We start from the raw sequence: 16,355 nt of genomic DNA on the forward strand, positions 1-16,355 counted from the left end.
TTTTTATATTTTTAAATGCTAGACTATTTTGATCCAGTGGTTGCATGCAGTTTGTCTGTAATCGGATGGTCCCTGGAAGGAATGATAAGTGGGACATGTGTGCAGAATAATAGGTTAATATTTATGATAATGTGGTAGTGATGTATATCATGATGTAACAGTGATATCAGCAGCCATGTACAAGAGACTATGAAAAGAAGATGGAATAGTCTGTACAAAAGAGAGATGTACTTGCCTAGAAGCTTAGAATGCACTATAGCATTAAGAAAGGAGCCTTTGAAGAAACCTACTGGAGTTCAACTTGAGTCACTCATAAGTAGTGAGAAACCTTCCTAATTCAAATCAGGGCCCAAGTTACCCGAAGAGAGATCCAAATACTACCGAAAGTGGAAACCAAACCACAAACCAAGATGGAAGCAATTTAAAAAAAAATTCTTTCACAGGATGTGGGCATTGTTGCCTATCTCTAGTTGTCCTTGAATTGAGTGGGTGTGCCACATTAGTTCAGAGGAGAGCTAAGAGGTAACCACATTGTTGTGGGTCTGGAGTTACATTTAGACCAGACCAAGTAAGGGCAGCAGATTTCCTTCCCTAAAGGACATTTGTGAACTCAAACCCTGCCTTTTGCTGTAAAGGGGAGTGGGGGTGTGTGTGTGTGCTGGGGGTGGGTTGGGGGGTGGGGGGGGGGGGGGGGGGGGGGGGGCGGAGCCAGGGGGGTGGTGTTGGATGGTGGGGGGATGGGCAGGGGTATTGCAATATCATTTGAGTATCATACTAGATTCACTTACCTTCCACAGTGCAAATATTACAAGTGCTAGAAGCAGCAAGCCAGCGAGAACACTCAGTATAATCACCCAGATTGGAACACCTCCATGGGACTCTTTTGACACAGTTAAAGTCACCTGCAAGTTGTAAGCATTTTATTAGCATTTAGGAAAATTAAGCTAAATATAAGAGTTCTGAACATCATGAATAACCTAAATATTTAGTTCTACATATTTTCTTATCATTTCAATTAAAATGAGATTGAAGGGTGTTAGGATTTTAAAATCCAATAAGAATCAATTGGCCAGTTCCAAAATTAGCATCCCATATTCTATTTTTTGCCCTTAATCATTTTTTCCATAAAAATATTACCCAGCTGTCTCCTGAATTTCCTTCCATTGCTTCTGTCCATTGTTTACATTCCAGGTTTTGAATTGAAACCTTCAGTCAACTTCACCTTTCTCAGCTTTGACTTTGTGCTCTTGGCTATAGAATTTGTTGTCCTTTATGACACAAGTGATTTTTTTTTGTCCATGTTTCTCCTGAATTCACTTAGTTCTAAAGAGAAACTCTAAACATCACAATCAAATAGAGATCTTGCGCTCAGTAAAAGTCAAATAAGGTCTAGATTTTCCACTGGAGAAGAATTTTGATATATAATCAGCAGGGCAGGATTTCAGCCAACATGATTTTGAATTCAGACAGTTTTCTAGCAGTTCACCACTTTGTATAACTTTGATGCATTCTCCTGGCTTTGCAGTAGAATTATCCCTGGCAGGGTGGGCTCAGAAGTAGAAAATGCCTGGTTCATTAGTCAGAGATTGCCGTGATTGGTAACATGGGAGTAAAAGGAGTCACTAGCAATGGTGAGGTTGAATGTGGACAGGGGTAGGAGAATTTGCATGGAGAGTTGTTAATTCGGGAATATGAGCATTTGCTCAGAATGGAAGCAAATGATGACAAGAGCAAAAGATGCCGGTGTGAGAGTGATAAGTGTCTGATTCTGTGACACTAATACTTTCTAGCAGTTATTATGTAGGTACTCATTATAGTTTAGTGGGAGTACTGAAGATCACTGTTCAACATCCTATTCCTGCCTGCTGGACAGCTGCCACTTCCTGTCAGAATTAGGCCAGAGATTAATGAGGCCAAATCTCGTGGGCCACACACTGTCAATGTCAGAATGGTTCACTCTTCCTTTGACCCTTCTCACATGACTCCTGCCTCAACTTCAAGCCAGCAATTAAGTGACTGAATTCTCCTTGCTATTTGTAAGAGTAGCGCATTATGCTAATGGAGAACTACAGTAGCTTATTATGTAATATTGCAATGAGTGTACAATTCTCCTTATGATGTCCTGGCATGCCCTTTCCACAATATTTTTCATCTGCCCCACAAATATCCTCCCACAGTGTTGATGAGTTCAGTTTTCTGATAAGATGGGATATCAAGGATAAGACTATTTTCTTTTCATTTCAGCTTGTGGAAACCATCAGTGCCATGTGCAGCACTGACAGCTTGAATTCCATCATTTCTATTTGCAGATACATTTTTCATTCTTTATTCTTTCATGGTTATGGGTTTCGCTGATAAGGCCAACATTTGTGGCCCATCCCTAATTGTCCTTGATTGCCCTAAGTGGCTTGTACGGCCATTTCAGGGGACAGTTAAGAGTCAACCACATTGTTGTGGGTCTGGAGTCACATGTAGGCCAGACCAGGTAAGGATGTCTGATTTCCTTCCCTAAAGGCCATAAGTAAACTAAATGGGTTTTTACAACAATCAATGATTGTTTCATGGTCATCATTACTGAGACTAGCTTTATATTCCAAATTTTAATAATTAAATTTAAATTCATCAGTTGCCATGGTGGGATTTGAACCCATATCCCCAGAGAATTAGCCTGGGCCTCTGGATTACTAGTCCAGTGACATTACCACTCTGCCACTATCCTCTCATTTTCACTCCCTATCTGACCCTAAGGGAGATACCCTTTTTTGGCCTTTCTCAGGCACTTCTGTCTTCTCTACTCTCACAGCTATGCCACCTTTTGTTTCTCCTCTCTCAAGTACTTTATCTCTCTTGTCACATGGCCACAGCCCATTACTGCTTTTCATCCTGTATATTCTCATGCCACATTCCAGGGTTCAATTCCCTTTAAACAAGCCCACAGCTACCTTTTGTGCTTCATTTTGCATTCTACGAAGACCTCATTGTGAAACCCATCACTGCCTGGTTAAGAACAGTAACTCCAAGTGCTCTATGCTCATCTTTCGCCAACCTTCACACCCAGTGTCCTCACTGGTTGTTAACCTTGCTAACCTCCTTCTGATTCCCCTCATGCCACCTACCACTACTCCTTGGATACAGGCAGCGGAGCAATTACTGCCCCTCTCCACAGTTCCCTCTAGAACATTTGTTTACTCATGCATAAGGCCCAAGTCATCCAGACCCTTATTGTGGATGATTCTGTAGATCCTGGCTTTGAATTAAACCTGACTCATGGTAGAAACAATGTTTCTTACTCTAATCCTGCCTGGTTATACTTTCCACTTCTCAATAATTGACCACAATGGCAGCATGGCTTTTATCAGTAAATTACAGCAAATTATGCACTGATATTCCCTAATTCTTCTCTGTTGAGTACCCAACTCTGTTCTGTGAATTTCTGCTCTCCTTTAACGCTGATTATCTATTGCCCCCAAGTCCGACCTTGAGTTCCTCTTCAAGGTACTCTCCTTTCCTTCTTCCCTCAGCGTCCACACTGAATGAATCCTCAAACTCCATCTTAGCTGACTGATGGGGATTTCTATAGGGATTTGCCTACTTATCCAATATAACTTCAGTGGAAAAGCTGTAGAAGCCTAGGGGAAATGCCATACACACTGTTTATTTCATTTCTGTGGAACTTTTGTGGCTCTTTTTCTGAGGTTATGATAGGCAAGTGGGCCTTTAGTGAGAGCCAACTGGTGTCAAAACCCCAATCCTGAGAGGCAAGAGGTAATGATAATTAAATAGGAAGGTAACTACTCACTGTCGTTCTTTCCATTGCTTTGTTCAGTATGACTAGCGGTGATTCTTCAATTGTGAGTGTAGCAGTTATGATTAAGCCTATTGAATTAAAATATGCCTGCAATAACAAAAAGAAATTGGTTATGCCTCAGAATAGTCAAATATATTCCATTTACAGTTTGGTTGTTTTGTTTTGTTGTGGTGGTGTTGCCGCAGCCAGTCCTCTGATTGAACTGACAGCATGGAGAGCCAGCCTCCCATCCTTAAGTAGAAGGTCCATCCCGTGGCGAAAAGGTTACCGCAAGGAAGATTGCCGCTGCAGTCCTGCTGCTCGCCCATGAAGGCTTAGGATCTACCTACGGTCCCAATGTCAGGACTTACCCCCTTCAGAGAATGTGGCCAATGTTTCAAGTTGTGATCTTTCTTCAGAACATGGGATGAGCTGGTTTATGGGAGGCAGAGGATGGGAGGCCGACCAGCAGAGTATTGGAATTTTCAAATCTAGAAGTGACATAGGCATGGATGGTGGGTTTGACAGCATTATGAGTTAAGACAGGGGTAGAAATGGGAAATGTTAAAGAGGTGGGATTAGGCAGTTTTCATGATGGAGTGGTTGTGGGTCTGGAAGTTTAGCTCACTATGTTATTTAAAAACAAAGCAATTAAACTGGGCCAAATTCAGCTATTAGGCAAATTAATTTAAATTTCCTGAGTTTCAGTTATCTTGTATTTTGGATTTGATTTGATTCTGATTGTTACAAGAGAGAATTTCCAAGAACAGAATGCTTCATCTTGGAGCTTAGATAGGGAAAAAGAGTTTAACTAGGGATGAACAGTCCTGTCCTGAAGTAAAAAATCTCTCATTAGTCTGTCAAGGAGAGAATGTAACATGCAAAACTTGAACTTCCTGCTAAAGGAGAAAATTTAACCTTAAGAGGCTGCAATGAGAGAAACTGAAAAGTGAATGAAGTTTATGTTTATAAAAGCAAAATGTCTGTATATCTGTTTGTTGGCAAACTCCACCACGGTCCAGCCAAACTTAATGGGATGATACCTTGGGCGAAGTTGTTGTAGGGGAGTTGACCTCCACTGAAGGTGGGTGGGGTTGGGGGGGGAAACATTGGCTCCCAGCAGGGGAATCCCATGACCCTGTGTCCCTGCTGACACTGTTACCTATGCATGTTTCAAACAACTCTCATTATACATTTCAAAAAAGGATGTGATACATTTATGTCATAAATCCCCAACTTCCTTACATATTTCATTTGTTTTTTCCCCATAGTTTATTTGTTTCATGTAAGTTATGTTCTGAGATACTACATGTTATTACTTGGCAAAAGAAAGTGACAGACAGAATGCAGAGCCAGGGAAGATGAAGAGGCCAAAGTAAAATGGCAAAAAAGTTGACAGGATGCGACAGGTAGCAGTTAGAGATAGGGACGATGAAGACACTAGAGCAAGAAGGCAAGAAGTTGACAGAGGATGTTAGAATGCAAGAAGAACAAATGCTGCAAGTAAGAGACCAAGATTCAAAGAAAACTCTCATGTAGGACCTCATCATAATTATGTGTCAGAAGCAGAACATGATATTGGCAGTGGTCAGAGGTATATGAATAGTGTGGTGCAAAAAAGAGCCACCTTCAATGTGTACATAAATTGTAAAGTATGATTGCCATCCTTATATAACCCACTGCTTGTTCTTATGGGAACATCAACAAAATCAAAACATTTCTTGAAAGACATCAGAAAAACTAAACAGCTGAGCCAGATTACCAAGAAATCTCTTTATTTTGGCTCTAGAAAGAACTTACAATGTGATCTATGATGAAATATTTAATGTTTCAACAGATACTTAACATGCAGACTGTGACATTGAAAATGTACAGTGATAAGCAGATGTTGCCTTCGATGGAATATTCAAAGTATTCACAAACAGATGTGGATTTTGATCCTGAAGACTTGGCCTGAATTTTGCGCTTTTTGGGCGTGCACGTTCAGCGGGCCTGGGAGTGAATGGGAAATGGTACCCTGACTGCGATTGGCCCCCGACTGCGATTTCATGCTGGCTGGCCTATTAATGGCCGAGAAACGCTTAGCACTACTGGTGGGGTGGGAAGAGGGTGGGTGCCGACATCGCCACGGGTGCTAGTGAGCACTCCCACTGAGCTCTCTGAAGGCAGACAACTGCCTCAGGGAGCTGCAGACCTCCAAATAATAAAATAAAGCAAAAAATGCTGCACAAAATGTCCATGCAGCACGATCAAGCACCTGTAAGCAAACCTTATAAAAATCAGTCCCCAGATATATCTTTTTATTTTATATCCTAATGGAGATTTCATCCTGTGCTTGGATGAGGTTTCATCAAAAATGTAAAGCCCGCCTGGCCGATGGGCCTCTCTACCAACTGTAATGTTGGACGGGCCACGAAAAATTGCTTACAAGTGTGCCATTAATAGGTTTAATTGCCTGCTTAATTGGTCACGGGCACTCTTCCAACTTTTGCGCATGCTCACTGAGCGAAATATCGCGGGAATGCGCAATGATGTTGGGACACTCGCCCAACGTCATCTTGCATGATTTTAATCCTGTTCGGATTGGGCGGGCACACACCTGTGGGACGTAAAATTCTGGCCTTTGAGTGACACTGAGGCTGTGGAGAATGATTAGTAGAAATCACATAGTAAAAAATGTAAATCTAATTAAACTAGAGCCAGGCCAAGCAAAGCAAATGAAAATAAATTCAGTGTGAAAATAATTTTTTTTAATAAATAATATTTTTGAATATAATAATTTTTTGCGAATTTAGGTATTTGTGTTTCATGTTTGTGGGATTGAAATTGTTAATTAAAATAATTCTGTGAAAGATGGCAATTAAGTGAACTATTGAATTAAATCTGTTGGGATTTAAGAAATTCTGCAAATAAGTTATTTCATAGAAATAATTTTGTGGTCTGGTTTTCAGCTTTAATACCCATCTCATTCAGTCCTTATGCCTGTAGGGCAAATATCTCAGCTTGTTACTTCATCAAAACATTTTCTTCATCTTATTGTTTAATAACTTTATTTTTTTTATCCCTTTATTTGCTGAATATAGGATGTGTTGCCCAACTTGTATAAAATAAAGATCACAACAGTAATATTGACAGAAGTATGAATTATACTTTTGTTTATGCAAACTTTGTGACCATTAAATCCATTTTACTTACTTTAACAAAAGAAGGTTTCCATATTCTTAATGACATATTAAATTGGACCAGACTCGATGGATCTATAGTGCAGAAGAAGGAGGCACATCCTGCATTATTTTCACATATCTGTTAGGAAATGGATTCATAATTGTCAGTGAATAACCATTTTCTGGTATCGTTACCTATTGGAACTAGAAGCATGTAAAAATACAACTTCCTGTTTCTAATTGTGAAGTTACTTTTAATTAAAATTATGCCAATGCTCCCATTCTGTATTTTTTTATTCTCAGCATGTGGCCATTGTTGGCATTATCAACTTATAGTTGCCCTGAGTAGGTGGTGGCAATTATTTTTACAACTGAATTGCTTGCTAGGCTACCTCAATTGACATCAATGGCTAGATTTTCATGCCTTTATCTACATTGCAACAGCGGTGGGGAGGATGAGGGGGTGGGGGTTGGGATTTAAAAATGTCAGGTGGGACCTGATTCTGGGATTCCCTCTATTATTCCAAGCATGTGAGATTTTTATGGCCCTGGGTTAAGGATGTGGGTCATGAGCCTGAATGCATCAATCCCACCCTTGCCTACTCTATATGGGGATGGGTATTTTAGGCAGCCGCTCTACTTCCATGGAGCTAGGCCTGTTCTGTTAGGAGATATAGTTCACAGCACCTCAGAGGAGTTGTGAACCATGGGGAAAGCCTACTCTGGAGTCGGGAATCATTTAACAGGTAAGTTCAAAAGGTGTTGGCTATTTCACAATTCATAATGTTATGATGTATGAGATGTTGAACACATTTTAATACACTAATTAGTGATAAGGCTTAGTTATTAAAAAGTAAGGGGCCATTAAATTGACAATCATTGTGAAAATGTTCAGATTCACTAAAGTACTTTATCTCTTGTACAAAGTGCATTTCTACATTCAACAGTATTGAGATTAAGATTTTAATGTGTTGTCTGGGCTCTGGGCTTTGATTTTTACATTGGTGTAAAGTCCAGACAGCTGTTAAGCCATTGAAATAACTGAACAGATGCCTAACTTCTTTGATATAAAGTTTGTTTGCTGAGTCTTTGAAAAAAATGAACAGCTGGCCTGCTGTTCAGGCAACTTCAAAGTTTGTATTGTATTGAATCATGGAGAGTTTGTGTATATAATTTTACAATGGAATCTCATTATGAATGCTTGGCTGAGCTCCAAGCACCACTTATATATTCAGTTCAAGAGGATTTGTTTACACAGCTGTGAAGAGGACAGTGAGCTTTGATTTATTGACAGTTTTATGAGCAGTTAAAAGGGCTAAAGTGATCTGGAGAGGTTTTTGAATGGTTGTTTGTTCATTTTGACAGATTTATGAGTGCTTAAAAGTAATGAGTTTTTAAAGGAAGTTTTAATGGCTCTCTGTTTCATTGACAATTTTATGAGCTCCTAAGAGGAGCTTGAATGGATGATTGTTTATTTCAAGAGTATTTCAAAGATTTCCATTGTTATTATAGTTTCATGATTTCTGTCCATAGTAGACACTGGATAAGTAGGTATGAGGATGCATGGGGGCATTAGCGACATAACGGGGTATGGTGGGGGCATGGGGGTATTGAGAAGACATGGGAGATATAAGGGAGTATAGAGGGGGCATGGTGTATGGTTGCAGGATAGGTGGAGGTTGAGGGGTGAGGGCTAGGGTACCTAACACTCATTTATAGAACTGGGCTGATACCCTAGTAAAGGGGGACAGAGTTAATCTACTTAACAGTATTGTCAGAGCACCTTCACTAATGCACTGCAGCAATTCAAGATGAAGGTCTATCATCAACATATCAGGAGTAAGTAAGGATGGAGAATAAATTCTGCCTTCACCAACAATGCAGAGCCCAAGAATGAGAAACATGTATTGTGAGCATATAATCAGACTGATTATAGGGACACCAGGTTAACTCCCCTAAATGATATCAGTGGACTGATTTCTTAAAAGCTAGTTTCATGGTTTTTTTTTCCAGTTATCAGCTCACAAATTACAAGACTTTTTAATTAAATTTTATAACTTGCAAGATTTAAAAGAATGTTACCAGGCTTGAAAATTGCAGCTATGAGGAAAGATTGGGTAGGCTTATGTCGTTTTCCTTAGAACAGAGGAGGCTGAGGGGTGACTTGATTGAGGTGTACAAATTTATGAGGAGCTTAGATAGGGTAAACAGGAATGACCTGTTTCCCCTAGTGGAGAGGTCAATTACCAGGGAGCATAGATTTAAGGTGATTGCTGGAAGGATTAGAGGGGCCAAGAGGGGAAACATTTTCACCCAGAGTGTGGTGGACATCTGGAAATCACAGCTAAATTGGTGGTTGAGGCTGAAATACTCTAATCATTTAAAATGTACTTAGTTCTGCACCTGAGGTGCTGTAACCTGCAAGGCTATGGACCAGGTGCTGGAAAGTGGAATTAAAATGAGTGGCTAGTTTCTTTCTGTTCTCTTCTTTAGCTGGTGCAGACACGATGAGCTGAATGGCCTCTTTCTGCACTATATCCTTTCATTGGCTCTATGGTTCTATTGCATGGTAGTATTTGAACTCACAACATCTGTGCTGTTAATCTAGCACTATACATAATGCACTGCTGTACCCTGTTCTATCATCTGTATATACACCAAAATCTGACATGACGGTAATTACCCCAATAGTGTTTATAAGATGCTCCTCCTCTGGGGATGGTTTGTGAGGGCCTTTAGTTCGTATCTTCAGGGGATCCATGAATTGTGAGTCATGGCAGTTGACTGTATTATTCTGCCAGGTGGGAAGGAAATAAATTGAAATAAGTTTAGAAAAAGCAAAGGCAACATACACAAATGAACTCAGCTTAATACAAGTACAATTGGAACGAACTAAAAACCCCATGGGAGGCAATAATAAAGCAACCTTAGTGAAAATGGAATTATGCATAAAACAATTAGTATATGGCTAAAATTGTAATGCACGGTGCAAAAGTTTCAGAATGTAGTGAAATCACAATTAGTGTATTAAAGGATAGAGTCAATGGCTAGTTTTCTGCTGCGCCATTGTCGGCCTGTAAGTTTACTGTCCATTAAAATAAATACAGAAACTTAACTGAACAAGCCCCGTAAGCATCGTGGCTTAAAGAGAAGGTCAGAGGCTGGGAATTCTGTGGTGAGTGACTCATCTCCTGACTCCCCAAAGGCTGTCCACAATCTACATAGCACAGGTCTGGTGTGTGATGGAATACTCTCCTCTTGACTGGATGAGTGTAGCTCCAACAACACTCAAAAAGCACAACAATAGCCAAGAAAAAGCAGCCAGCTTGATCGGCATCACACCCACCACCATCAACATTCACTCCCCCTGCCACCAGTGTACCATGGCTACAGTATGTACCATGTACGAGATGCACTGCAACAACTTGCCAAGGCCTCTTTAGCGGCACCTTCCAAATCTCTACCACCTGGAAGGCCAAGCAAACTGGAACACCAACACATGCAACTTCCCTTCCAAGCCACACACCATCCTGACTTGGAACTATGTCACAGGTTAGGCCACAGCTGGAATTTTGTGCACAGTTCTGGTCACCACATTACAGGAAGGACATAATTGCTCTGGAGAGAGTGAAGAGGAGATTTACAAGAAAGTTGCTAGGGCTTGAAAATTGCAGCTATGAGTAGAGATTGATAGGTTAGGATTGTTTTCCTTAGAGCAGAGGAGGCTAGTGAGTGACCTAATTGAGATGTACAAAATTATGAGGGGCCTAGATAGGGTAGACAGGAATGATTTGTTTCTCCTAGCTGAGGGATCAGTTACCAGGGGAACATAGATTTAAGGTGATTAGTAAAAGGATTAGAGAGGACACAAGGAAAAACATTTTGACCCAGAGGGTGATGGGCATCTGGAATTCACTGCCTGAATTGGTGGTTGAGGCTGAAATGCTCAACTCATTTAAAAGGTACCTGGTCTGCATCTGAACTGCTGTAACCTGCAAGGCTATGGAGCAGGTGTTGGAAAGTGCTGTGGACCAGGTGCTGAACAGCTCGTTGCTTTTTTCTGTTTTTGGCCAGCACAGACACAGTGGCCTGAATGGCCTCTTTCTGCACGGTAAATTTTCTATGGTTTTATGTCACAGCTCCTTTACTGTTGCCGGGCCAAGATCATGGAACTCCCTCCCTAATGGCATTGTGACTGTATTTACACCACAGAAACTGCAGAGGTTTAAGAAGGTGGCTCACCATCACCTCCTCAAGAGAAATTGAGGTGGGCAATAAATTCTGGCCTTGTTGGTGATGCCCAAATCCTACAAACAAAAAAATGGCAGAGGGATAACAGGCTAGCAAGCTAAGACTGTGGGACTGGGTGGCAGAGTGGCTTGGAGCATTATCCTTTTTCTAGGAGGATAAAGGTTTGAATCCAATTCATTCAGATGGAGCTGAATGTCTTCTTTCTTGGGCAGTTTTAAGCAAACTGAGCATGGGAGGCCTTAACTAAAAACAGAAAATGCTGGAAATACACAGTAGGCAGCATCTGTGGAAAGAAATCTTCTCCTCAGATGCTGCCTGACTTGCTGAGTATTTCTAGTGTTTTCTGTTTTTATTTCTAATTTCCAATATCTGCTGTATTTTGCTTTTATGTGGGAGGCCTCAAACTATTAGCCACTGAATATAAATAAACAACAAAAATGTATCATATAATCTCAATAATGAACACAACAGATGGTGTCAGTAATAGAACTACTACACTGTTTGAATGGAGTAAGTTCATCATTCAAGCACACTCAGCTGAACTATCCTCCAGGTGGGATACTGATGAAAAAGGGGATAAGCCTGGGTGGCATGGCTTACTTCCACCTCATCCCACTCACCTCTATTTCTGTCCTACCATCAAGCTATTCCCTTCCTACTGTTACATCAGCACAGTTTTCTCACCCAGTGGTTGCTGGGTCAGTCACAGAATAGTCCACCTGATAGAAAAAGTGGGCTTTATAGTCTCTTCATTTTGACTCATCACATTATTACCCGCTGATGGCCTAGGTGCCTTGATCTTGGATAAAACCTTTGGTCAGAAATTTGCCCCTTTGCTCTGTCCTCCTGCTTCTCTTCATGCTGCAGTAGCCATCCCACTACAGCCCCACCCTGACTTTGCTGGACTGCCAGCAGCTCAATTATTATGCTTAATGACCCTGACTAGGAAAACTGGAGCAGTGTCATGGTGGGGGAAGTCACAAAGCAGCAAGGTCAGTGGAGTGAAATGGGAAATTTAGTCAACATCACAGCTCTTAAGCTATGCAGCATGCGTCCTGGAGCTAGCTCATAGTATTGGGGACAAAAGGATCTTGAACATATCACCTGATCTAACACAGCAGTGCAGTGTTTCAGAGGGTGTGGCATTGTAAGAGGTGACATTTTTAAAATGAGATATTAAACTATGGCCTCTTCAGGTGGACATAAAATCTCATGGAACTATTTCTTAGGTTAAATTGTTATTTGTCACATTGCTATTTGTGGGACTTTGTTGTGGGCAAATCGATTGTTGTACTTTCTATAAATTAACACTGATTAGATATCAAAAGCAATCCACTGACTTTGAAGCACTTTGAGACATTGAGGACATGAAAAGTCTGTTCTTTCTTTTAGTTGCACTGTAAGTACACAGCTGTGTCACATGATTTCTACGCTCGGTGGGATAGATTGAAGTCAAGGCCTAATCATTCTTCGCCTGAGCACAAGGAAGTGACATTAAATGATTGTGGTAACAGTGCGTTACTCAAACTGATTAGGGTTGGATAGTGAGGTGCTCAGGGACTGGGTGTTCTGGACTGAGACATGGACGTTTGGATATAAAGTTTGTCGATGATACCAAACTTCGAAGACAAGCAAACCGGCAAGAAGAATATACAAGATACAGTAAAGTGTGAAAAGATAGGGAAATGGACAGGTAAGCAACAGGCATATTTTAGATGCACTAGAGTTTTTGCAGGTTTGAGCAGAGAGACCAATGAGAAAGTTATCAGCAAACTTCACACTTGAGATAACAAAAACATGAGTCAGGGTTTTAACAGTGGTGTGCGTGATGCAACAGCTGATGAACTCTCTGTGGCTACATTTCCAGCAGAAAGAACTTGTCACTGTAGATTTGCATTGCAATTTGCACAATTCTTTTATTTTCATGTTTGGAATATCTGTAACTGTTCTATGATAAATTATTTTTTCCTTTAAAACTGGATTCAGTTTCAGAATGCTAGAAAAAGTATTCAGCCCTTCAGAAATATTTTAATCTTCCACTTATACAAACTGCTTTCCCATGGAGTAAGTCATCATAAGTGTTGAAATCTTGGGAATATGTGCAATTTAAATTGTGGGGCAGAATTTTGCACTTAGCGTGTGGGATTGACAGGGGCAGGTAGAGGCATTTGGGAAGCCGACCGCGATCGACAGTGTACCGTTGAGTACTGCCTGTGTGGGCAGTGGGGGGGAGGACAAGTCGGCCTAGATATTTTTTAAAAAAGCAGAAAAATGTAATGAAACATTCCGTCACAAGAGCAGGGACATGTTTTTAATTGAAAAATAGAGGGCACAATTTTGCCCTTGGATGGCGGGCAGGTCCCACCGGCTCGGTGGGCGGGCAGCCGACCCCCGGCACTGAAACGGGGCCCGCCGCCATTTTAAGTGGTTGGGCCAACTAAGGCCCGCCCAGCGGCATCCCTGATGGGAAGTGCTATGCGCTTCCTGTGCGGGGGGGTGGGGAGGGGGTGGCGGAGGAGATCCCCAGCTGTCAAAGTGCGCTCTTTTGCACGTACACACGAAAGAGCGCACTTCTCCCTGAGGCAAAGCCCTGTCTCAGGGACAATACTGACAGTGCGAAAAACATTAAAAATTGAAACATTAAAAAATTATTAACATGTCCTCCTCACATGAGATGGGACATGTTAATAAAGAACACATACACTTTATTAATTTTTTACAATATGGACATGAAACTTCATCCTGCAGTGGATGAAGTTTCATCAATAATCTGGAGCCTGCTGGGGCTCCTGGCCTGGCCACCAGCTTTAAGGTTGAACGGGCAGGTCTTTAGTTACTTTAACTAGCCTGTCAATGGCCGCAATTGGCCATTGACAGCTAGGCGGGCGGACAGCTGATTTTGCTGTCTGCCCGCCTTCCTAAAAATTTAAATGGCCCGGGATGAAGTTGGGGATTGCTCCCGACGGCATCCCGTGTCATTTTCCCCTCAGCGACCAGGCTCCGCCCCCAAATCACTGAGGGGAAAGTCCTGGCCAGAGTTTTTATTTTACTTGTATTTGCTTTTGGAAGCCTCATCCCACACGTTTGACCTTTTCGCATTCTCGCCAACTGTTAGGTTGAATGGGCAGCGAAAAATTAACATAAATTGATAACTTAATGGCCTTAACAGGCCTTTAAATTGTTGGCGGGCGCGCTGCCAGCCCTGGCTTGTGCCCGCCAACTGAATTATCTCACGACTGCATGTTGACATTGGCGTGCTTGGCTGACGTCATCATGCGTCTTTTCATGCTTGGGCGGGTCGGACACACGTCCACCCGCCAAGCTAAAAATTCTGGCCATGAAAAATCCATGCCCCATTGACTATTTTAATTAATGGCTTATTACTTCACATACTTGGGCCATTTTTGAGTTATAGCTATTGTGTATCAATGCTATTTTGAAAAATATTTTATTAGTTTTTATCAGTCATAGAAGTGTGTAGAATAATTTGTTGTTTACTTAACCTAAGACAAGCAACATCATTAAATGATGGAGAAGAAAAGAGTTGAGGTTTCGAGTCCTCATGACCCTTCGACAGAACTTGAGCACTCCTCAAGTTCTGTCGAAGGGTCATGAGGACTCGAAACGTCAACTCTTTTCTTCTCCGCCGATGCTGCCAGACCTGCTGAGTTTTTCCAGGTAATTCTGTTTTTGTTTTGGATTTCCAGCATCCGCAGTTTTTTTGTTTTTATCATTAAATGATCAATGCATTGATTAGGAATGTATGCAAGGTGAAAAACTCTGTTCTGGTGTTATTACCTAAAAGTTAGCATCAGATAAACAAAATGAGAAAAAAAAGATAAGGCTTAGGGCCAAAATGTTGCAAATGCCCTGGAGGCAGTTAAACCTGATACATAGGCTAGAGTACACTTTAAAATGCAGAGGCAGGGGCGAGGCAGGTTGGCTAAATTGCCTGCAGACACAGGATTACAGGAAGACCAAAGGTAGAAATCAGACGCTAAAGCTGTAGTCAGACTAAAGGGTCAGAACCTATTGAGAGGCCAGGGATTTGAATGCGAAGATACAGAAACCTGAAACAAGGAGCTTCTGTTAATGGAGGGAGAAAAATTGCCTGTGCACCACTATTTTTTAGTCATGGAAATCTAATTATTGCTTCTACTCTACAATATTTAGGTGCTGTTTTTTTTCTCCAAAAATAAGGGAACTTATAAATGATTTCCTCCTTATAGTTTTTGAAATGTAGAAGGCCTCATTGGTGCCAGTTTTGGGTGTACCATATTCAAGTATTATTAGTAATGTCCAGTTAATTTAATTCCTTTACACAATAGCAATAACAGGCAAAGTTCCACTGCCCTTCCAATGTATTCCAGTGGCTTAGGAAAGGGTGTGTCTTAGGGGCAAGAATGTACCCTGCCCCGCCACATTCCCAGGCAGGGGGTTTTGTCATTTTTAGCCAGGGGGGAACATTGGTGAAGTGTGTCAGCCTGTCAATCAACAGAAGCGAGGCCCAGCTCATGTATGGACTTGGCCTGGACCCTAAAAGACTTTTAATAGTTGAGGGTTTTATTTAGCTCCTATTTAAAGGCAACTGTTGGGCATAAAGAAGCTGTTTCTAGGGGACCTACAGGTCCCCTCTTTGAATTGGTTACCCTTCCAATGGGAATCCCAGCCGCCCTGAGGGTCAGGAGTGGCACATTATGCTGGGTTGCCTAGGCATCGGTATTTTGGCTCCAATTTCTTCAGATGGCAATGTTGAAATTCACTTCACTGCTTTATCACCTCGTTGGTGAGATTATTTGTTTATCACCACTTTTACCAACCCATTTTCTCTTTATTATTGTTTTTGCAATTTACTGACGGCAGCTGTTAACATAACATTTATGGCAGTTTTTAAATGATGACAAAAAATCCAAGTGTCAAGAGGACAGACAGAAAAGAGAATCCAGAATCTGCAGATGGGGATGCAGAGATAAGTCATAATACTGTGATACAGATCAGATATAAGCTCCAAGAATTTTATACAGTTTCTCTGATCAATGCTTCTACTAAGTGAGGCTCCATGCTGGGAACATAGATTACCAAATAATCCCTCATGTTCTTTGATGACTGTCCAATCAAATATCATTTTAAATTTGAAGGTGAAAATCAATAAC

The 16,355-nt window shown here is 41.3% G+C and overlaps 1 protein-coding gene across 2 annotated transcripts in view; it reads right to left on the reverse strand.

Moving 5' to 3' along the window:
- Nucleotides 1–16,355, reverse strand: part of itga1 (integrin, alpha 1) — a 334,480-nt gene that overhangs the window by 21,782 nt on the left and 296,343 nt on the right. Inside the window, exons 28-31 of one of the 2 annotated variants that reach the window (XM_041192519.1) lie at nucleotides 9,635–9,745; nucleotides 6,983–7,090; nucleotides 3,800–3,895; nucleotides 789–902 (exon numbers count right to left, since the gene is read on the reverse strand). In XM_041192519.1, coding sequence (XP_041048453.1) covers nucleotides 789–902; nucleotides 3,800–3,895; nucleotides 6,983–7,090; nucleotides 9,635–9,745 — 429 coding nt within the window. Of the gene's footprint in view, nucleotides 1–788; nucleotides 903–3,799; nucleotides 3,896–6,982; nucleotides 7,091–9,634; nucleotides 9,746–16,355 lie in introns of those variants that run through there. The other variant, XM_041192527.1, reaches the window with a different exon arrangement.

This window comes from Carcharodon carcharias, chromosome 1 (genome assembly GCF_017639515.1).
Source record: "Carcharodon carcharias isolate sCarCar2 chromosome 1, sCarCar2.pri, whole genome shotgun sequence".
In the NCBI taxonomy this organism is placed as follows: domain Eukaryota; kingdom Metazoa; phylum Chordata; class Chondrichthyes; order Lamniformes; family Lamnidae; genus Carcharodon; species Carcharodon carcharias.